The sequence below is a fragment of the Pogona vitticeps genome, chromosome 1 (assembly GCF_051106095.1).
Source record: "Pogona vitticeps strain Pit_001003342236 chromosome 1, PviZW2.1, whole genome shotgun sequence".
In the NCBI taxonomy this organism is placed as follows: Eukaryota; Metazoa; Chordata; class Lepidosauria; order Squamata; family Agamidae; genus Pogona; species Pogona vitticeps.
This window is the reverse complement of record NC_135783.1, coordinates 107,660,971-107,684,318: the sequence shown is the minus strand read 5'-3', so window position 1 is coordinate 107,684,318 and position 23,348 is coordinate 107,660,971. Positions and strand designations below refer to the sequence as shown.

The following is a 23,348-nucleotide window of genomic DNA, read 5'->3' as shown; positions in this document are numbered from 1 at the left end:
AGTTGGTAAGTCACAGATGTAAATCATAGATGTGTTTTTATTATTGTTTAAGATCTCTCATTAAAGTACAGTGGTGCCTTGCACAACGGACGCCTCGTAGAGCGATGAATTCGCTCTATGAGGCCAGTTTTGCGATCGCAAATGCGATCGCTTACCGATGCCTCAACAGGGAAAAAATCGCAGAGTGAAGGTCGGTAAGCGGTTTGCTTACCGACCTTTGCTTTGCGACCCGCCAATCAGCTGTTCGGCGGCTACAAAATGGCCGCCGGAAGCCGCAAAATGGCCGCGTGCAGCGTTTTCGTGCCCTTGTTAAGCGAGGGGAGGGCGCGAAAATGGCTGCCGGCCATAGAGGAACATCGCTGAACGGTGAGTACAGCAGCCGATTGGAACGCATTAAACACTGTTTAATGCGTTCCAATGGGCTTTTCTGCCCCGCTCAGCGATGTTTTCACACAGCGAGGGTTAATCCGGAACTGATTAATCTCGCTGTGCGAGGCACCACTGTACTTGGGTTTGATTACATGTTTGCTTGCTTATACTTATTCACAATATCCACTTCAACAACACCCTTTGACTATCTATCTATTCACTATCCCTTCTAACTCTTTCCTATTCTCTTTACCCCTCCATCTTTCCAATCTCTCTTAACTTTCTCAATTCAGTCTCCTAACTATCTCCCTTTCTGTCTAGCTGCCTGTCACTCTAACTCTGCCCCTCCTGTCCTATCATAGGCTCCTGCACATGAGCTCCATATGATGGACAGGAGTGACGTGGGCATTCCGCCACACTTTTCATCTCTGTGTCAACCCAGAAGGAGAACATGAAATAGAGACTGTACCAAAGAAATGTGTGTAAGAATGTCAAGAAGGGGAGGGTAGCAAGTAGGCAGGGTATAAGATTTTGCTGAGTTTAATGTTAGATGCAAAAGTTCTACCAGAAAATAGGGCCTCTGTTTATTCCAGCGGAGCAAGGGAAAATGCATATGCCATAGATGCAACTTCTAATTATAAGTCAAAATCCTGTTGGGAAAAATCTATGTCCTTAGAGGCATTTTCTCCCTCATAGTCTGTCATTTGGCTGCTTTCTTTGGCTGGGATAAATGAACAGTGCAACAGCTTGCTGGCAGTACAGTCACCCTTACTTGTACAAATGCTTACTTACACCACCCAGGAATGGCAGGATTTTGGCCTAATGTTTTAGCAATGGAGAGGGAGGACCTCAAGCCTCAAGGAAATATGAACAGCGCAGTTTCTTTCACACTAGAAGCCTTTAATCACTGCTGCTAAAAGACTTCTTTTCTGTAACTAGCTAGAAATGACATCTCAAACAGCATCTTAGCTTTATATTACCCAGCAATGCTCTTACTCACAGGAACATTCCTTCTACAATGTTTTCTGGTGGAGTATCTCTCGTAATCTTTTGTAGCAAAGGCAACAAAGATCCTTTGGGGACTTTTAACACATGTTTTACTTGCCATACCCTTCAGTGGACCGTCACCCATTTTGTCAGATGCAGATATTAGTCCATAATGTTGAGTCACAAGTACAATAGGACCCCTTGTCCACTGCAGATTGGTTCCAAGCTCCCGGCGTATATTGAAAACCATTGATAATACCGAAGTCTCTATAGGGCGGTAAAAAGGGGGAAGAAACCCAGAACAAAATATTTTCACATGCATTATCAGAACTGGCTACTAGAGGGTGCTAGTGACCATGCCATGTATTCTTTACTAATAAGTATTCATAGCATGGTCTCTAGCTCCCTCTAGTGGCCAGTTTTGGTAAATAAGTTGTGAAAACAGTTTGTTCTGGATTTTTTAAAATATTTTAATATTTTCAGACTGCAGGATAAGTGAAACCGCTGATATTGATCCTGCAGATATGGGGTCCAACTGTACATTCCATGCAGCAGACACTTTTCCCAGTGTTCATTGAAAGCTTTCTAGGTAAAGGAATTATTTATTACAACAAAAAGTCTTTTAGCATGTTAAGAAGCTGGTTGCCGTTGATAGCAGCTGAAGGACTAGTTGCAAGAAGGGTCCAGTTTGCCCCTTGGAATCTTCTCATCCCTTTAACAACTCTGCTAGAGGAAAACTATATAGAACTCTCCTCAAAAGTAAATCATACTGAGTCTAATAAAACTTGCTCCCAGATAACTATTTATTTATTTAATTTCATTCAAATCTAACTTTTCTCCTCAAACTAGGTTCCAAAATGGGTTGCAAGATTAAAATCCACACAGTCAAAAATAGACTTGAAATCCAATGCAAAAAGAGGTAAAAAGGTAAAGGTAAAGGTTCCCCTTGACATTTTTAGTCCAGTCATGTCCGACTCTAGGGGGCGGTGCTCATCCCATTTTTCAAGCTGTAGAGCCAGCGCTTGTCTGAAGACAGTTTCTGTTGTCATGTGGCCAGCATGTCTAGGGGGCGCCGTTTTACCTTCCCACCGAGGTGGTACCTATTTATCTACTTGCATTTACATGCTTTCGAACTGCTAGGTTGGCAAGGAGCTGGGACAAAGCGACGAGAGCTCACTCCGTCACGTGGATTCGATCTTATGACTGCTGGTCTTCTGACCCTGCAGCACAGGCTTCTGCGGTTTAGCTCACAGAGATACATCTATACAAATCAAATGCCAACTGAGTTAAAATGCAATTAAACTAACTATATTAGAACACTGTAAAATTAAAAATGGTTACAAACCATGAACTTGAGGACTACAGTCTTAATCATCTTTGTGCCAAATTCTGCTACCACTGAAGCAATGGTAAACTTTAATGACTGATTTTCTCCCAGTTCATTTGCTTTCAGTTTAGGTGGAACAGAATTCTACTGGTACTCATGGAAGGTCTGCAAAATCTGTCACAGCTAACCGCAGTTAATGGGTGGGATTCTGGGGTACATCTAATTCACATGCCTGGTCCCTTTCCTGGTTGCAGAGTTTCATTCTACATCAATCAGCCACAATTAGCCACATGAAGTTGTGCAAATCTTACATGTACACCAGTAGTATTCTAGTCAATGTCAAACAGCAGTCTGTTCTAGCAAAGTCTGTACAGTATTCAGTGATGAGATAGTTTTAAGAAAAGGGTAAGTTTGTTTATAAATAATACAAATGAATAGCATCACTGCCCTTTAAAATTTTGTAAAGCCCGGAGACCTGTATGACATCCTGGCAAGAATTCAAGGAGTAAAAAAGAGAGACACCATTGTATATTTATACCACTGAGTTGGTTGTTTATCTCCCTTTAATGATCACCACTATGAAGGAATTCTCCCCGAGGTGCCATTTTTGTTTTCAGCATCTAAAACTCTTTGTAGTCAAATGATCTAAATTCAGATAGCAAAAACTGCTTAATTTTCAAGTATGTCTTTGTCTCATTTTCAAAGATGAGATAAAATCATGGAATTAGTAATTACAGCTTGAATTGTATGCTGGTGGTTGGGTGTGAGGAGACAGAATTACAGGAGAGTTTATTTTGCCCTTGTCCCTCCCTATTGCTTTTAAGAAGGCTACTGTGGGCCAGATTTTGGCTTAAAGTGATTAGCATCAGGAAGTGGCAGCAGATTTTATTACACACACCGCTCCCTATGATAGCAGCATTTATAATTAAAATTGGGCTTTCAGTCTTGGCTCTGCATAAAAGAAGGCACAGTAATATTGTAAATGAGTGCATTAGTCTTGACACTAGGTCTGGTTTTTATCCCTGCTAGGAATACCTACCGTCTGACCTACATAGACTCACCTGATTCACGTTTAAGGGTTACAGTGGCTTCTTCTGAGCCATTGCTATTTTTAAAGTTTTGTAAATTCCAGGGACCCATTGGATTCAAAGATACCAAATGTATTCAGGGAATATCTATGACCTGGAGAGGCTTCAGGTCACTTGATGCCATCTGATAACTGGTGATTTTTTTTACAATTTAAGAGCTACTCTATGAAAAAGAGGATCTTCAAAATTAGCATGCTTGGTTGAGACAAAACAAGCAAACTAACCCTTTAAACACATAAAATCCAGGCTTGATGAATGAAAAATGATGCATCATGTTAGTGAACCCATTTTCTAATCTCTCCTTTTTTCCCCTCTGCCAAATTCAGATACACTCAGAAAGATCTTATGTAAGAATGCATGCGTGCGCACTAATATAGCAAATGCTTTATCAGAATAGATTTTCAGTCATGACAAAAGGCAGCTAAAAGCATTGCGAGGGACAGCACAGGACCAGCCAATGTGCTTATCATATGGAATGGCACAAAGAACATGAAATCTGGTTGGTAAAAAAAGATTATCAAGGAAGAGGCACCAAGAACTGAAATGAATCACACATCCCAATTATGATTAATTACACAAACATACATCAGCTTCATCACAACAAGACACTGCCATCTTTTAGTTGTCTAAAGCTATGCAAAAAACATTGTGGTCTCTAAAATTGGGAAGAGAAGGAAATTATTTACTAAACTAAATTACGCAACCATAATGTGAAACCACTAGTGACAGATTAATCTGAAGTTTGTGTCCTTGTTTTATGGACTGTCTTGAGTTAGTGAAAGATCTGCTGAGGTGGACCTAGGGAAGATATTTAGGAAAGATCTGATCTTTGTATTTTTCCTTAATAATTTGCCACTCAGGTGCCTCCCCAAGAAGTGGGGGAGGGGTGTGTCATCCGGAGATGCTGAGATGAGCCCTTCTGAGACCATGAAATATCCCTGATTATTTCTGCAAAACTTCATCACCATCACCAGTATTCAACCTCTGTCATTCTTCAGATGATACAAACAGTATGAGAATAATCTTTAGCTGGGGATAAAGAGCATTTGGCCCAACAGATGTTTTGGACTTCACTTGCCTGAAGCCCCAACCAGCATAAATAACGGCAAGGGATTGTGAGAGCTCTGATCTGAAAATACCTAGATGTTAAAAGTTAACAAGTTTCAATTAGTCAAATATTTCATGGGCTGTAGGCAGGCAGCAAATATGATCTGATGCATGGGGGGCGATGCCTCATTTGGAAAATTAGCCTTCTCAGTGTCTGAAGATAAATGGCTAAGTCAACCTGTTCTTGTTCCTCCCCACTAAATTGGACGTCTTGCTGGGGAAGACTGTAGTAAGCAAAATGTACCCTAAATTTGTAACTCTTGGCTGCACTACAAATCAGTGATGGCCCCTGTCAGGTGATTTGTGTTCTTTCAGAACTGAAAGAGAGCCTTTTAACTGGGAATGATTATTTTTCTTTTGTGGTCCCTCTTTCATGTAACCTTTCAATCCCCTTTCACCCTTCGTCTGTCAAATGACCTGAGAATTTTTTTTTTACTTAACAATGTTGCAAGGGCCGTCAGCCACCAAACAGAATGCCCAGGGAAGCAGAAGTCTTGAATTTGTAGAGAGGCCTAGAAGTCAGTTAACTGTGTTTTTTATTTCAGTCATTCTTTGTAGGATTATTGTGTGCTGAGCTCATGCCTATTTCCCTCTTAGATCCTTTTATTTTGATTTTCGGGGGGGGGATCCCCCCTCCATTTCTTTAGATTATTTTTCTGCTGCCACACAGTCTGCATGTGCCACTGTGCCTCTTTGGGATTATTTTTCACCACTTCCTAAATTTATTATTCTCCAACCCCCTTTTACCCCACCTTCCTTTTCTTATATTATTTTTGCTGCTGCCTGCCTGCCTGGTGCTGGCTGCTGGTCTCAAAAAGGAGAGGAAAAGACATCAAGTGGTAGTGGGGGAAAGAAATCTACCCTGTATTGTAGTAATTTTGTTTTGTGGGCGGGTGTTTTAATTTTTTTTTACCTTTACTGTATATGGTCACTGGTTTTTTTCTTTTTTTCTTTTTGATTTTTGGGAGAGAGGCCTGGGTTTTAAAATTATTATATTTTTTTCTTGTGGTGGGGGCACTGCAGTCCTCTGAAGATGCCGGCCACAGAGACTGGTGAAACGTTAGGAAGAACAACCTTCAGAACACGGCCAAAGAGCCTGAAAAACCCACAACAAGCATTAGATCCTGGCCGTGAAAGGCTTCGCGAATACATTATACTGTGCATGTATTCTCTTAAAGGTGTATATTCTAGTGAGGTTCTTTGGGACTGCTTTTTTCCCCCTTCTGTGGCGGTGGGTGGGCCATGGGGGTGGACTTTGTGACTGTGCCACTGGGCTCTGTCAGTGGTGGTGGTTGTCATTTATCTCTTATAGTTCTTAGTGTTTTATCTTATTGGTTGGGTTTGTTGTGCTGGGTAAGTAACACTGGACTCATATTATTATCTTATATTTTCTAATTTCTTGGTGCTTTGCTGCTTTTGGTGGGGGGTTTTTTGCTCTAGAAATGTGATTATATAAACTAGTATTTGCATAGGTCTGATTACATTTTTCTTTCACATGTACTCTAGCCTGTTTTTGGATTCTGTGTTTTCTTGCCTCTGCTTTATTTTAAATATTTTAGGGGCTTTTGGGGGGCTTTTGGAGTGCCAGAATACAGGAATGGGGAACCCAAAAGATTTAAACACATACACATATTTATACCTATGCATGCACATGCATGCAAGCACATGAACACAAGGAATTTCACCATAAGAAAGGAGGTGCTACTCCCTTGGACACATGTGCAGATTATTTAAACCAGATACTTCCAGGCAAATGTGCTTCTTCTCGTGGAAGGGACTGAAATGTTGTCCGGCTGTTGAACAAAAAAATATCCTTACATTAAGCAGCTTCCTGTCATACGAAGGACAGTTTTTGCATATATTGGGTAGTTCTAGTGGAAGTTTATAACATACACAGAAAGTGCCAAAAAAAGTCATATAGGGCTTCATGAAGAGATATGCAAAGCAGAATCTCTCCAGAGCAGCCAAGGTACAAAATGTACTCTATTACTTATTAGACCCATTGCTGACCTTGCCGTTGTTCATTATCATTTGGAAAGTTGATTTGTGACCAATTATGTCTGCACTGTTGTACAGACATGGTTGTACACTGCCTGGAATGGAAGCCAAGCACCATCTAAGCTAAACTCCTTTACCCAACGTTACCAACTGATCTACCCATATAATCCAGATTAAGAGTATGCCATAAACAGAGAACAAGAAGATTCAAAGCATAGCATGCCAATTGATGATACCTCAAGGGGGGAAAAGGTTAGTAGAACAAATACAGAATGCTCAATAAGTGAACTGGGCTTCAGAGGAACAGAAAACTCTCCAAAATATATTTAGAGTAATTTTTGTTTGTTTGTTTGTTTCAATTTTGATTCCTAACAGATTTGGCATCAGGTTTCATTGGCATTGATGACTGCCATGACCTAAGAGAGCAGATCAATTCAGTAGGACTAGGCCTCTGGTCTGGACAATACAGGAAGTCAGCATATTAATATACAATGACAGAAATCCTGTTGGCATAACTATACCTATCGAAGGTTGATGACATCATTTGCAGAGGCAATTTTTCAAAAGATAAACATTTCCTGTTTCTGTTCCGTGGTTCCCACAGCTCCATGTGATCTCTTTCATTATGTAGAAGTCATGGGTCTGGGTGGATGAGATGAGGAAGCCTTTAATGACTAAAGATCTCTTAGGCACTTTTTGGAAATTGAATCCCATGGTTCCCCAACAATGAAAGGGATTTTACGGGAGCTGTGGGATCAGCAGGACAAGAATAGGAAATGTTTAATTCCACCCCCCCCCCCCCCAAAATTGTCCCTACTGGTGACATTATCAGTCTTTGGCTGGTGTATGTCAATAGGATTTCAACCAATGTATGCTAAAAGTTAGCCAAAATCCTTTTGCCTAACTACCCAACTGGTGCTATGTTTTGGAGGCAAATGGCCCCAAGTTAAGAAAATGCTCTAGACATTATCTGTCATATAAAACTCAGTGGTGGATAAAGTCTATGGTGATTTCTTAACTTAGGGAATTTGCCTCGAAAGGTAAATGGTATTTGTACCATACCAGCATAACTAGGTAAGAGGATTTAGGCCAATATACTGCGTGGGTGTGCCTGCCTATGCATGGGTGCATATGTGGGTGTATTTAGCTATCTAGATGTAGATATAAATATATTAAACACAATTTTGGTTTGTGTTTGTAGTTCTGACAGTGCTACAGAGAAGGGGAGATGCTGGCAACATGTTCAGTGCTATAATGATTTCTTGCATTATCTTCATGTCATGAATTACGAAGTTGATCGGGGAAGCATTTTGGGCTACCTGCCCCAGGTGCCAAAAGTCCTAGTTATGGCTCTGGTGGTTCATAACAGGCCATGCTGATACCAGAGGCATCTGTGTCTGCAGGAAAGGGTGGCAGGACACTGGTGTGGTTATTCTCAGGACAAGAAAAAGCTGCAGAGAAAGCTGGAATCTATGAAAATGGTCTCTTCACTCCTTCCATCCAGTGCAAGGGGACAAATGGTTACCGGCTGGTTGACAAAAGCTTTCTGTGGATGGAAGGAGCCCTTCCATTCCCTGAAGGGCATATTTCACTCTAAGGGAAAGCCTGTTGCTTATCTCAGCAATGTGGAACGCGGAGGTGGAAATGTCCTGAAGAAGCAAGAAAAAGGGCACTTGGCCCCTATGTTGGTTAATGCTGTCTAGCTGTGAATGTTTGTTAATGGAACTTAGCTGTAAATGTTTAACCACCTTTCAGAGTCCATTTGCTGAATGATCTGTAGTATCTATTTCAAAACTTTTGAACGCTCTATGCTTGTAACTTTACATTTACATCCTTTATAGCACACACAGAAAAGCTGAGCATGATTTGCAGTATTCTGTTACTGTATATTATAATTGAGAGACCCATTGATATTAGCCAGATAAATGTTATTCAAATGTGGAAAAATCTGAAGAGGTTGTGTATTAAAATCTATGTGTCCCCTGAAGATGGTTAAAATTCACTTTGGTGAAAGCTGACTAGAAGGATTTGCGAGGTGAGTGAAAGATAATCATCTAGCACCTAAATTCAAACCTCCTCTAATTCCAGAACAGGCAGGCTTTAGACCATGCAAGAGTTGTACAGCTGAAATCATAAATCTAACCCAACATATACAAAATCATTTTAAAACACGTAAAGTAACCAGAGCAGCATTTGTCGACCTTACAGCAGCATATGATACTGTCCACCATCAACGGCTGCCCAAAAAGCTCTACCTCCTTACTAAAGATTGCGGACTAACAGAAATGTCCACTGTTCTACTTCAAAACTGAAGAGTTTTTGTTGAATTTAAAGGGAGAAGTATTTGGGAGTCACTCTTGATTAAACTCTAACCTTCAAAAAAAAATGTCTAAACGCTAAACAGAAAGTTGCCACCAGAAATAGCATACTCCGGAAACTGGCTGGGTCAGAATGGGGTGCACACCCAGAAACAATGACAGCTTTTTCCTTGTACTACTCCACAATAAAATACACTAGTATTGTATGGTATAAATTAGCACATGCCAAACAAGTAGATGTCACTCTTAATGAGTCATGCAGGACCATTAGTGGCTGCCTAAAACCTACGCCCACTAAAAAAGTCTATTATTTGGCAGGCATTGCTCCTCCAGAAGTATGATGAGTGGTGTTGTCAAATAATGAAATATGGTAATACAGCACAAAACTCATGTACTTCATGGACACCAACCCCCTAGATGATCGCTAAAATTGAGGTAAGGTTTTCTGCACACATTTCAATCTCTAAATATTAAACCAGAAGGGACTAGGCTAAATCTATGGGGAGCAAAAATGACACACTTTCCATATGGATGAATGCCAAAGAGTGCCTTCCACCAAGACAAGATTCTGGCAGGACAATCTGGAAGTCACTTAATAGACTTTGAAGTGAAGTAGAAAGATTAAAGAATAATCAAGTAAAATGACTACTTGTATACAGGACACATTTTCTGTGGTTGTGGAGAAATTTAATCAATTTACGTGCATGCAATTTATGCCCCACCATGTATACAAAAGAAGATCTAACAAAAGACCAAGATGACGCTACTGAAGTAGCCCTTTTTCGGTCAAATATAGGCCACATATTTTAACATTTTACATTTGTTTGAACTTTATACATCCATATAATTTTAAATTGAGCAACGTTCCGTTATGAATAAAGAAAAGAGCATCCTTCTTCTTTGGCAAGCTTGCCAGGCTGTGCTTGTAAAACAATCATTTTAAAAACCTCATCCACCCTTCTGTTACCAGCTCATTGTCAAAGAAGTGTGCAAAAGAGTGGCTATTCCCATTGCAATAGGACCTAATTTTCTGAATTCCGCCAAGCTGCTACTGTTCTAGTTCAGCGGCATATGGCTTTCCCAGGTCAATTTTTCCAGGTCCCAGAAAACCCCTTTGTAACATTAGCCAGTTCAAGGGTTTCCCTTTATAGCCCCTCTGCCACACTACCCTTCTTATGCTGGGAGGGGCGTTAAACCCAAGGGAGAGTCAGTAGCACTGACTGCCTGGCACTGGTGTCTCCTGAATACTTCTGTCTACTCAGATCTGGCAGCATCTCCAGGGAGTTTTTTTTTAAAAAAAAAACTCCACAAGGCTAGGGACTTAGAAGCAATGTGCCTACCGTGCAAAGTAGAGCTGCTGCCACACCTACACAAATACCAAAGTTTCTGGGAGCTGGTCAAGGCAAGATCTGGTTTTAGTACCACAAACCCTCTGAGCCAAAAACCCAGGCAAGAGAGATTTTTATGCTTTATTAAACGAAGGAAAAATGTAAAAGGACAAAAGACAAAAGGTACGAAAAAGTATTTAAATATTTAAAAAAACACTTGGAGCAAAACACAGATACAGTCTAAGGCAATTCAAGAGTTCACAACAGAAAATAACAAAGCTAAACTAATCTGATACTCATACCTTAGTGCAGAATCAGCATAGTTCTTAAGCATGCACACAATGTATTTGTGAAGGCTTTCACGGTCGGGTTCTAATGGTTGTTCTGGGGTTTTTTGGGCTCTTTGGCCGTGTTCTGAAGGTTGTTCTTCCTAACATTTCACCAGTCTCTGTGGCCGGCATCTTCAGAGGACAGCACTCTGTGCTCTGGTGTAGTTTGCTTGCTTTGCAAACTACACCAGAGCACAGAGTGCTGTCCTCGTTAGGGAGAACAACCTTCAGAACACGGCCAAAGAGCCCGAAAAACCCACAACAATCATGCACACAATGCACCCTTCAAGGCATCATGGAAATCAGCTGGACAAAGCCTCCCCTTTTGAGAGAGCCTGAACCCAAGACAGCAGTTGAGCAAAGTCTCTAAAGGGAGAGACAGGCCAAGCTATTGGACCAGTTTTCTGACCCCTTCTTATTCCTTCTACAACACTTTCCAGACTTCTTCTAATCAACACCTTAATCCTCTTTAATGTTTACCAAAACAAAAGCACTTTCCACCCATTTCCACTCAGACAGCTGTAATCCTTCCTCAATTTGCATGACTCCAGGGAATGAAGCAGACTGGCTTTTGAAGTCTCCTCTGAGAAGAGATAAGGTGGAGGTATTAGATCCCCTTAGTCCTGCCTTAATGTCTTCATCAACAGAAGAACAATTAAAGGTGTTACTTCCCCCTTTGTTCTTCATCAATACTACCCCCCTGCCTTCTTAGCCAGTATCCCCAGGCACTCACAAAGAAGCCTCAAAGTTTCTAGATAAATTTCATGTTCCATGTTCCCCTAATTTCTCAGTTTCTTCACACCCAAAAATGTGTGAATCCCCCCCCCAGAGCAAAGGGGAAGATGTATGCTTCCAAAGGCATGTTTTTATCTAAAACATTTCATGGCCTTAACACCTAATTTTAGCCTTTAATCTTAACCTTAATTGTTCCACCTGAGAAGTGGTCCCCCACCAACAAAAGTAACATCTTTATTTTGCTTAGAGGGTATAATATGGCTCCTCCAACATCCTGGGAAGAAAAATGCCTCTCTCTCCCAGGAGTTTGGCAACCCCATGTTAAACTCTGGCCAACAACATCATCCTTCAACAACACTGCCTCATCCAGTCATTTACATAAGATGAGTACCTGTGGAGTCTGGGTAAGAAGAAAATGCAGTCAAAGGAAGGCCATGTTGTTGTTTGGGGATTCTACCATGTTTCCCCAAAAATAAGACCGGTCTTATATTAATTTTTGCTTCAAAATATATATATTAGGGCTTATTTTCAGGGGATGTTTTTTTTTTCATTGTACAACAATCTACATTTATTCAGATACAGTCATGTCATCTTCTTCTGGTTGCTGCACCATGGTGGAGGGCAGGGTTTCACTTAACTGGGTCTTATTTTTGGGATAGGGCTTATATGACAAGCATCCTGAACAATCATACTAGAGCTTATTTTCAGGTTAGATCTTATTTTCGGGGAAACAGGGTAAATGCTAAATTTACAGGCTAGGAATATTGTCACTGCCCCAGAAATTTAGTTGTAGTTATCAAGCACCAGAAACTGCTTTGGAGGGATACACTTTACTCCCTTCCGCTCCACCTCCACACAATTGACCCTGAATGCATGTTTCCTAGATCCAAATGATTTTGGGGCGACTTGAGAAGAAGCCATGATGAGCTATTGGCTTTCATGCCAAGATCATACTAAGCAACAGGGATGGGGACTCAAATCACAGGACTCGCTGTGAAGCTGGACTGAAGTTGCCCTGGCGACTTGACTCAGACTCAACTCAGGTTATTTCCAATGACTTGGACTTGACTCACAACTTGGAACCCACCCACCCTTCCCTTTATTCTGGGGGTGGGGCGGGGAAGCGTATTTTTAATAGGGACTTGGGGCTCGGGACTCAGGACTTGGTACCAAAGACTCGGACTCAGACCTAAAGACTTGCCAACATCCCTGCTAATCAACTCTTTCACATGTAGCTGAGGTAAAAGAAAAATAGTTCTCTCTGAGCCCAAGATCTGTCATCTTTACCAACCTTTTCAAGATTACTGTCTTTTTTCACTTACCTGACAGTAAATTCCCTGAACTCTGCAGGACTTACTTCTGACTAAACATCTACAGGAGTACCTGGAAATCGACACCATTTAAAAGAAGGATGCACACACAAAAAAAGCCCTCCAAGGCAGTTTCTGTGGTCACCTGTTACAGTGAATGTAAAGGAAGACTGTGGAAATATTAAGTCCTTTGAAAATATTCATGACCGTGTGTTTCAAGGTTAGGAGCAGGTGAACTCAGACAATATTGGGAGGAGGCAACGGTATAGCTAGAAGGACCAACAAAGATGACCACAACATATACACTGCATGAAAGAGAAATCTTGCTGGTTTGTGTGTGTTGAGTAAAAATGCTCCACTACCACTTTGCATTGTTAGGCAGGCTCTATTCCAGTCCTGGCCTATTTACAGTTGTGTTTATGTTTGAAAGAAGTCTGTATACATGTGAAACTCCTGTAGGCTCTTTGGTTCACCCCAGTTTCAGTTTAGAAGGAGAGAGATGAAACAAGAGAGGAGCTTCTATTCTCTGGTAGCCAGAATTAAGCCTTTTCCACTGTGATTTAGGTAATACAATATCTATACCTGTGTGCAGGAGGCCAAAGGAAAGGCAAAACCTTGTAGTGATACTCTGTTTGTACTTGTCCTTCTGTTTATTTAAGGGTCTTGACAATTTCTTAAAGATGTGGAAGTCTGTATGTATAGAATGTTAAAATAACTAAGGGGGCATGGAAGAAGCAGTCCTGAAAATGAATGTGCTTTTAAAATTGAGGTTTGAACAATAGTTTACTATAGTCATTTCAAAACAAGTGGCTAGCTACTGCCAAGCAAAGTCACTTTACCATAACAATCCTGACAGCTGAATTTGTTTTGCAAACGATGACCAGACATGGATAAGGGATGCAGATTTTATAACTAGCATTCTTCAAAATTATAATATTCTGGCTTCCCAGGTTTCTTGGGGTTTAGATTTTTTATGACACCAGCCTTTTTTCTTCAGGGCTTGCAAAATTCTTTAGTCATAACCATGGCATGATAGCCAAGGTGGCAGCTTGCCCTATTTTCAGTTATAAACCAATAGAATTTTAATATGTACTAGAATAATTGAATTGCCTATTGAAAAAATTGTCTTGATTTTGCAGGCCTTTGAAACTCCAAAACACTTCAGAAAAGAGTGTATATAACTAGTAAAGGGGTGATAAGGCCAGAATAATGGCCAGAAAATCTAGTCAGAGCAAAGGAGCAAAATATGCCAGGAGCCAGGAGCCAGGAGAACTCCATTAGAGAGGAGAAAACTTTGATGGGGGATGGTTTAAGATTTTTCCATATATGCTAATGTCATTTTATAATTGCTTATAGAATCATAGAATAGTGAAGTTGGAAGGGGCCCATAAGGCCATGAAGTTCAACCACCTGCTTGATGTTCTAGTCTAGCCTTTTAATTACATGGTTTGTGAAGATACTTTTCATAGATGTCACTTTATTGAGAGCCAAACTTTTATAACTTAGAAAATATGTGTTTATGACAAGTGTTTTGTAACACTTTAGATACAGTCTTATTTAATTTTTAAGCACCATATTAATGTTTGTTAGAGTTTTATCAGAGCACTTTAAAGTTTGGTTAGAGTAATTGTAAATGTGATTTACTTCATTAAGTTTTCATAGTCACACTCCTATAACACTGCATTAGAGTATTATAATTAAGTTTTTTTGGGTATTCAATAGACAACAATATGATATGTTTATATCTGCTTGTGTATGCCTAATCAATAAAAGGAAGTAAGAAAACAGTTTTCTTGGACATTCTGTCTTACATGAGGCAAATAAATTAGAAGTATATTCAGAAGGAAGCAGAACTTTACAAGGTAAAAAATATTCTTCTGGGTCACAGTGAGATTAATCCTTCTGAGATATATGTCAGCTGTGATGAACACAGGCTTCTGATTTTTCCCTAGAGGTCTTTCAAGTTTTGCAGGCCTCTTAGGGAGAGGTTCAGGCATCAGTTTATCTGATCTGTCATTTTTGTCTCCACAGTTACCTTCTCTGATCCTTTGATCCGTATACAAGGAGGAGACTGAAAGATAAAGCTATGTTGATATTATTTCCTGACAGATTTGGATTAGAGAGATTGTTTGAGATTATAATATTCTTCGAGTGACTCCTGCTCTGGGCCTTTGTGCTTGAATTCATGGGTATATGTATTTCATGGGGGGGTGGCATTCAATTTGGGCCAAGTTTATATTATAATTGTTGCCATTGCTGCTATTTGGTTTAAAATGTCAAATCTTTGAATATATCACTGTATTTGCAGTGGTCATTTTAGAAGTCCAATTGAATCAAGAGAATTATACACATGCATTAGGCATGCTTTGCTAGCAAAGATGAGGCCATAGTGGACAAAGAGGTTTGGGAGTGTAGAAGTTTCTGAGCAGAGAACTAACAGGCGCAAATTCAAAAAGTGAAGAGGAATCAGGAAGCCAGGGTAAATGGAGACGGATCCTTCAGGACCTTGGACAGGTCCTGGGGAACTCCCAACCTGCTCTGCAGAAGCCAATAGCTCCATAAAGAAACAGTCTCTCTCTCTTGGTGATCTGTCTTTTCTCCATTTCTTGTCACAGCATACATGGGCAGACTTCATATGTTTTAGATTCACCTGTGTTGCTATCCTTAGATATGTAGCCAATGACAGTGTCTTGCTGGCTAAAAATGATGGAAGTCCTCACAAAGTTGGAGGGTACCAAGATAAGAGGAGGCTGGTCTAGATCAAGACAGCGGATATCTCTGTACAACAGTATGACCCTTTCAGGGTCCCTAATTGCACAGGGAAACTCCTGCACATCAATACGTGGAGTCGTAAGCCTGCTTTCTGATGTTAAGACGAATGGCCACCCAGTCCAACCCTACAGACACTGGTTTCCAGACTGGTTCCCAGAAAAGAGAACAAAAGATTGTGCATTTACAAGAAAGCAGTTTGGAAAAGAGGAACATCAGAAGGTATTCACCATAAGAACAGTCAGTATTTTGAAAACTGTTTATCAAATGTAACTACACAAAGTAATAAGGGTTAATTGCTGGGGGGGGGGTTAATGGAAAAGTTATTTTTTTGCTACAACTTCCAGAATTCCTGATCAGTGACCATATCAGCTGGGGGTGTCTCAGGGATATACTCCAAAAAAGTGACTTTCTCAAGTTCAAGTTAGTTAGCGTAAATACTGAAACCCACTCAGCCCTGTTGTACCTGGTTACTTCTGGGATTAGGCTAAGATGTCAGTGCCACAGATTGTAATGTAAATAAGAATATTGTAATGGACAATTGACTAGTTTTGTAACTGAGGACCAATCACACACATCGAAGTGGAACTGTCTGAAGGAAAACTTCTTTATGCCATTTTGTTTCGGCCTGTCCATGAGAAGTGGAGACAAACCTGGAAAGAGTTGAGGCAGACAGTTGCTAGGTGCAATATAATATTAGATTTGGTGTGATTCTGCATTTTAAAACACCACTTTTAAAAAGAGAGAAGGAAAAGCCCAAGTGAAGTATACACTTTTACAGTATCAAGCAGCAAAAACAGGACTTTTATCAAGACCCTCCTTATGTACATCTCTCTTGGTGAGTTAGAAGTTGCACAGCCTTGCCCTCGCCTTGACCATATCATTCCAACATGAGCCCTTTGTGACTGCTGCCTGAAGCAATAGTCAATATTTTTCAGTGGAAATGAGTGATGGCAATAAGCAGAAAATAGTTACTATTTTCTTGCTATTTAGAATAGAACCACCTAAGGAGAGTCTGTCCAGCACAAGATAATATGAAAGAATAAGACGTGGCTGGAATAATGTTTTCCTTTAGAGCACCACTAAGGAGTGAGTTTGGATCCATATCTGTAAACTGAGCTTTAACAGATCTGCTTGACTAACTTGAAGGTCTTGTTTTTATTTGGAGAAGCTGTTAGAGGGGTCTTGAAAATGAAGCAAGGGGTTTACTTCAGCAATGTGAGCTTGTCAGGTCTAGCAACTCAAGTATATGGTAGTTTCTTTTTTAAAAGGGTCTTGAAATTAATATTAGTTTGTGAACAATACAAAGAATGCCTATCTTCCTGTATTTATTGTTTCTGTTTCTTTATTGCCTTGGTCCACTTATTTTAATTGTCCCAGTAATTGTGTCTCACATTTGTATATACAGCTTGTCTACAGATGCTGCTTTGGAAGTCTCTAGGACAAACCTGCCTACTCTTCTTCTGGGTAAGAAGGAAGGAAGAAGATTTCAGTTCCCATTATGTTTGCCCAAGTTCCTTCAGGTATGTGTCATTTAGCAGACTATTTTTGCCTTCCAGTATGTGACCTACACACCCAACAAGCACACAAATATTTTTCAGAACTCAGATTAAAATTACAATATGACACAAGATGCCACAACTCCTTTTCATCTTTCCATAGCATGGAACAACTGTTTCTTTCATTTTTCCATTTCACATGATTGATTTAACTGTAATTTGGACTACTAAAACCCAAAGAAATGATTTAAATTAGAAAGAAGCATAGATATACAGTTGTGAACACACACACACACAAATATGAATATTTGATGTGAAGTTGAGTGGATATTTCCAGGATTAATATACTCTTTCATTTTACAACTGGACTGAGCTGCCTTGAAGGCCTATGCTGGGCTCAGTTGATGACATTTACTTGTGGAAAATAATATGTATTTATATACCTATAGATACAACCTTTTGGAAAATAACCTTAAATTAAACTGTTGCACCTCAATTGACAATCAAAGACCACTCACGGAGAATGCCTTCCATATACATATGCAAATACACTGTGCTGAAGGTTCTCAACCAGCTCACCCTGGTTTAGTTTATTTAACAATAATGAACATGCAAAGGTTATTTTTCTTTAGGATCCACTGCAAATATATCCTTTTGTAGCATCTTCATGGAAAAGAGGCTTTGCATTTCCTCTACCTAGTTTAAATTCACCACTGAATTCATTTCTGAATTTACAATGTGAGCCTTGGATTCTAAGATGATTAAGACATTCACGGAAGAAAAGATTTATGCCTCTCATCTGGTGACCCATATCTCCTCTTTTTAAAAGCCTCTCCAGAAGGTCAGAGGGTTCTTCTGAACCCCGTTTTCCTAAATGCTGAACCAGCATGGTAGCTCATGTTCTTCAGGAGAGAAACATGGGAGCAAGAAGTTATCCTTCTTGAACTTCCCTGATGTTGGGAAAGTCTGAGGGCTAGAGGAGAAGGGGATGACAGAGGATGAGATGATTGGGTAGTGTCATCGAAGCTACCAACATGAATTTGACCCAACTCTGGGAAGCAATGGAAGACAGGAGGGCCTGGCGTGCTCTGGTCCATGGGGTCACGAAGAGTCGGACACGACCTAATGACTAAACAACAACAATAAAAATTTAACTTTTTTTGGTATCCAAACTATTAACATTAATACAAACATGGTACTACAGTAATGCTTTAGCAATCAACTCTGTTGCCAAGTTACAGTTCCTTCCTTGGAAGAATCAGCAGAAAAGGGAATTAAACTGTGAACTGGTTTTACCTTTGAGATTTTCTCTCTGTTTGAAGCTACCAATTACAATCCTTTTCACTGATTGCACTAAAGATAATGGAGAGAATTATGGCTATCTTACACTACAATTTTATACCCACGTATTCAGAAGCAATCCTCCTTCAGTTAAATAAAGATATAACTGCAGACTTATTTAACAGGTATCTTAAGTAATGTTCTGTAATAAAAACGACAGTGAACTACAATTCACCCATAGCAATACAATGGCCATTGGCAGAAGAATGGTTGAAACCTTGAAATCAAAGATCTTTATGTGTCCATTCAGACCTCCTCAAACTATACACATTCCCTATTAAACCTATTCAGTTTTCTTGAGCTGGTATACAAAGGACACCATGTCCTTGGTAAAATAAAAACAATAGCAAGATCAGAAATCTAGAGGATTATGTATGGTTTCCATAATTTACGTTCCACCTTGGTTTGCTCTTCTTCTTTATTTTCCTCCCAAAAGAATAATGCTGATATAATATAAATAAATATTAATAATTATAGTGGCAAAGTTTTATTAGAAAGATAGCTGTATGGTGTACATTAGAAGATTATGACAACAATTGTTCTTAAATCTGTTTTAGTAATGTTTTTATCTAACGTTTTTAATATCATGTTTATTTAATTGTTGTTAAAAATTTGTATAAGTTACTGTTTTCAGCTTTCAGATATTGTCTTTTTTTAAATGGTGTAAGCCACCTTGGGTTCTGTTTTAGGAGAAGGGTGGTGTAAAAATATTTTTAAAAAATACATTTTAAATTATAGCAAGGAGCTAGAACTGGACACCACTTCATATTCTATCAATAATGGAAGGTGATGGGGCAGAAGGGAGGTTATCTGCCCATTATACTCTTTCAGTTACATCAGTACAATGAAAGAAATTATTAAAATGAATAAAAGCAACACCTCCTATTGCGCTGTCCTCTGAAGATGCCGGCCACAGAGACTGGCGAAATGTTAGGAAGAGCAACCTTCAGAACACAGCCAAAGAGCCCAAAAAACCTGCAACAACCTCCTATTTTTGATTGCCAAAGGGGGAAGCTTTACCAAATCCACATTAAACCAGATTTCTGTTTATTTTCTCTGTTAGCTTGTAAAAATGAGCAATAACTAATCATTTAATGATGAAAGACTGAGGAGAAAATTAAAAAAAAAAAACAAAGAAGATAATCACTTTCTTACACAATGAAAGGTGCCTCGTTTGATCAGTCATGGCTGCTGAATCCATCCAAAATGTTACATCAATGGTCACTCTGCACATTTCACCCCTCAGTCAACTCACCTGCCCTTCTTGTAGACTTCATGTATTTCTTTTCCTTGCCAGTGAGCTCTGCATTCTGTAGATAAAACCCATCCCCAAAACAGCAGGAAGATGCTCAATTGCATTTTATGGACAGTCAACATGATATCCTCTGCTTGAAGGTCCAGAAATAGTCCACAAAAGAAGCAGGAAACCAAAATGAAGACCCTTTCCCTCTTTTTAAGACATTATCAGTCTGTTCATTATTGAAACGATGTTTACTCATACAAAAAATCATCCCGCAGTATTTAATCTGGACAGTGGGGAAAAGCAATTTCCACTAAACCTATAAATCCGCCCTACGTCAGATGGCAGGGATTTTCGAACAGTGTCGAATTCATGAATCTGCACAGAACAATTATTCTCTTTTTTTGCTCGAAATCGGCTATGGTACAAATTGGTTTAAAGGAAAGCATTTCAGGTATTTTAGAAAATGGCATTAAACATTTCCCTCCGGAAAGCAAAGATAGATTTGATGCTGAAACTGAGAATGCCTGGGGTAGCTCTTTAATCACTAGTAAAAGGTCTGATAAAAGGGAAACAAGAACACCTGCTGAGATACATTTATATTTTAGTACTTAATTTTAACAGGCAACCTTTCAAGAGTGCATCATATTCATAAACCATCCTTGTCTCTGTGCACTGTCTATGAAGCATAACAGATTGATCTCCAACTGTTTTTATTCTGGTACCACATGATTGTAGTTGCTTCTGGAGAAGCCATTGTTGATGTGTTTCAGCGAACACAGGACTAGTGGCTTATCCTTTCTTGCTGTCTCTGTGCCAAGCTGCTTGGCTAAAGACGGGCCACGGAGAAAACATGCAATGAACAAGCCCTTATGAGGCAATAAAAACAAAATAAGAAGAAATCAAATAAGCAGCAACTCATTGCCCTATCATTTCACTCCATACCTTCCTCCTGTATTGGCTGCCTTACACTGCCTAACATTAAGGCTGACATTGGAAGAGGTAAAGATGTGCCTGAAATGAATTGTGGGTCTTCTTCTTTGCTTTCCACAGCTGGGTAAGTATATGCCATCAAGCTGATTGTACCCATTTCAGCAAATGGAAAACCTCACAGGAAAAGAGAACACCAATATGTTTTAAATGTGATAGGAATTTATGAAAAGGGTCACACATAGCCTACTTCACTAAGTTATTATGGGGATAAAATGGGGGCAAAAGACAGCCTGTATGCTGCCATGAGTTTGTTGCACCGTGTGTATGGGATAACAATGTTAATAATAATAATAACAAGAAGAGGAGGAAGAAACTTGCTGTTCTCCAGGTATGGGGGTCTGAGGCTCAATGCTCTTGATGGGACCCCTTGGTGAGTAGACCCTCCTCCTCTCTGCTGAGACTGTCTACTTGCCCTCTCTCTTTGAGTTCAATGCACCCAGCTGTCCAGAGGGAAAGGTCTAAGAAGAGAAGGGGTGTTGCTGCTCCCCCTTGTTTCAGTCACTACTGATTTGCTTAGGCAGGAAAAGGTGAGCAAAAAATATCAACAAGGAAGGACCACAGTGGGGCAAGGAGGCTTAGTGGTACCCAGTGATGTTAACTTGATGTCAGTCCTGAGATAGCTTTAGTAAGATTATTGCACTTGTTGGTCAGCCTAATGTTCCTTTCTAGATTAATCGTTCCACCTTTTATTAGCATGCTCTGCAGTTGTGTTGCTTCCAAAGACCCAGATAGCTCTGTCATTGGAGAGAGTTACATATGATTAAAGAAAGGTACAAGGAAGGAAAGAAGAAGTTTGTTGTGGGTTTTTTGGGCTCTTTGGCTGTGTTCTATAGGTTGTTCTTCCTAACGTTTCACCAGTCTCTGTGGCCGGCATCTTCAGAGGACAGCACTCTGTGCTCTGGTCTGGAAAGAAGGAAAGAAGACTTTGCCATCTCAGATCTTCACTCCTGGTGTTCTGATATCATTATCATCCTTTGTTTCCATTCCTTCTATATAAGCACGCAAGTCTTTTGTGCTCTCTCTCTCTCTCTCTCCCTCTCTCTCTCTCTCTCTCTCTCTCTCTCTCTCTCTCTCTCTCTCTCTCTCTCTCTCACACACACACACACACACACACACACACACACACACACACACACACACACACACACACACACACACACACACACACACACACACACACACACACACACACACACACAGAGAGAGCTTCTCCCCTTTCCAGACTATCAAATTCCTTTGCCTATAAAGTGATGGTTTCTTCTTTCATACACCAAAAAGTTACTTTTGAGGTATGTTCAGTCATTTATCTCTAAATCATGGTTAACTGAACCTGTTGACATCACCGTCTGTCTTCTCATCTGGTTCTGATATAGGTCCATTTGATGAGGCTGAATCTCCATTTGATGATTCGCCCTTCTCAGGTGTGGAAAGAATAAACCAAATAGTCACATTCCCCTCTTCCTTCAGTGTAAAATAATAATAACTGCATGCCTTCACATGAATTTCGAGTTATAGTTATCCTTTTCAGGTTTTCTAGGTAGGAGGTAAGCAGTAGTGGTTTACCATTCCCTTCTTTCGAGGGCATCCTGGGATTGTGCAGCTCTCCCAAGACTACACAGGCTGGCTATTCTCCCAGGAGATACAGTGGGGAACTGAACTCCCAACCTCTGGCTCTGAAGTCAGATACTTAACTCACTGAGCTATCCTGCCAGCTAGACATTTCATACTGTGTAGCAAATAATGCAACTTCTTAACCTATGGCAACTTGCTGCTGAAACGTATGCTGATGGAGTTACACCAGCAGGAGTAACAGATATGCAGCCAATGACAGGACTAATATTCTGGGAAATCACGGAGACTACTCAGTGATACTTCCAACAGTCAGTCCTTCCTTCCTTCCTTCCTCTGTACGTTACAGGTCTTCCATATTTATTTGGAACAAACGGGAAGACTCATTTATGCAATAACACAGGGTAATATTCTTACCTTCCTCCTACACTGAAACCTCAAGTGAACAGTAAGTCATATGATGCACATGGAAGATAATCAAACTTAGGTTGTATTGAATCTCTGTAAGCAAAGAGGAAAGACAAAGGCAAATGTGAATACACAATGAAAAGCAGTAACTGTAAATGGTTGCTTGGGTTAAGTAATGGCTAAGAATTAACATCAGCTGGCCTTCCCAGTTCAGACAAGACAAATTTTGTGCTAGGTAGTGAGGTGGCCATGTTTGCTAATGATGTCTATGGTGGGAACAGAAACAGAATGTGAAGAACTTGAAGATGAGCTCTTTAAACTGGGATAAGGGGCATTGAAATGCCAAAAGGCATTCACTGTAATTTTTCCCTGTTGGAGCAAATGTTTGTGTGCATGCGCGCACACCTGTGTGCACTATTGTGCACTGTGTGCACTATTGTTGTTTAGCCATTTAGTCGTGTCCAACTTTTTGTGACCCCATGGACCAGAGCACGCCAGGCCCTCCTATCTTCCACTGCCTCCCGTAGTTGTGTCAAATTCATGATGGTTGCTTTACAGACACTGTCCAGCCATCTCATCTATTGGGATATGTGTGTATATATATGTGGGAGATAGATAGATAGATAGATAGAT

At 40.1% G+C, this 23,348-nt stretch overlaps 1 protein-coding gene and 1 long non-coding RNA gene across 4 annotated transcripts in view; one reads left to right on the top strand and one right to left on the bottom strand.

Moving 5' to 3' along the window:
• GABRR1 (gamma-aminobutyric acid type A receptor subunit rho1) overlaps positions 1 to 22,006 on the bottom strand; it is a 48,869-nt gene extending 26,863 nt beyond the window's left edge. Inside the window, exon 1 of one of the 3 annotated variants that reach the window (XM_020788499.3) lies at positions 19,761 to 22,006. In XM_020788499.3, the coding sequence (XP_020644158.1) occupies positions 19,761 to 19,882 (122 nt within the window). In that variant the 5' untranslated portion in view covers positions 19,883 to 22,006. The other 2 variants (XM_020788417.3, XM_078380753.1) reach the window with 2 other exon arrangements.
• Positions 525 to 19,640, top strand: LOC144584503 (uncharacterized). Its single transcript, XR_013538795.1, has 2 exons — positions 525 to 15,887; positions 17,074 to 19,640. It is a non-coding gene; the product is annotated as an uncharacterized LOC144584503 (long non-coding RNA).
• Positions 22,007 to 23,348: the final 1,342 nt, after the last annotated feature.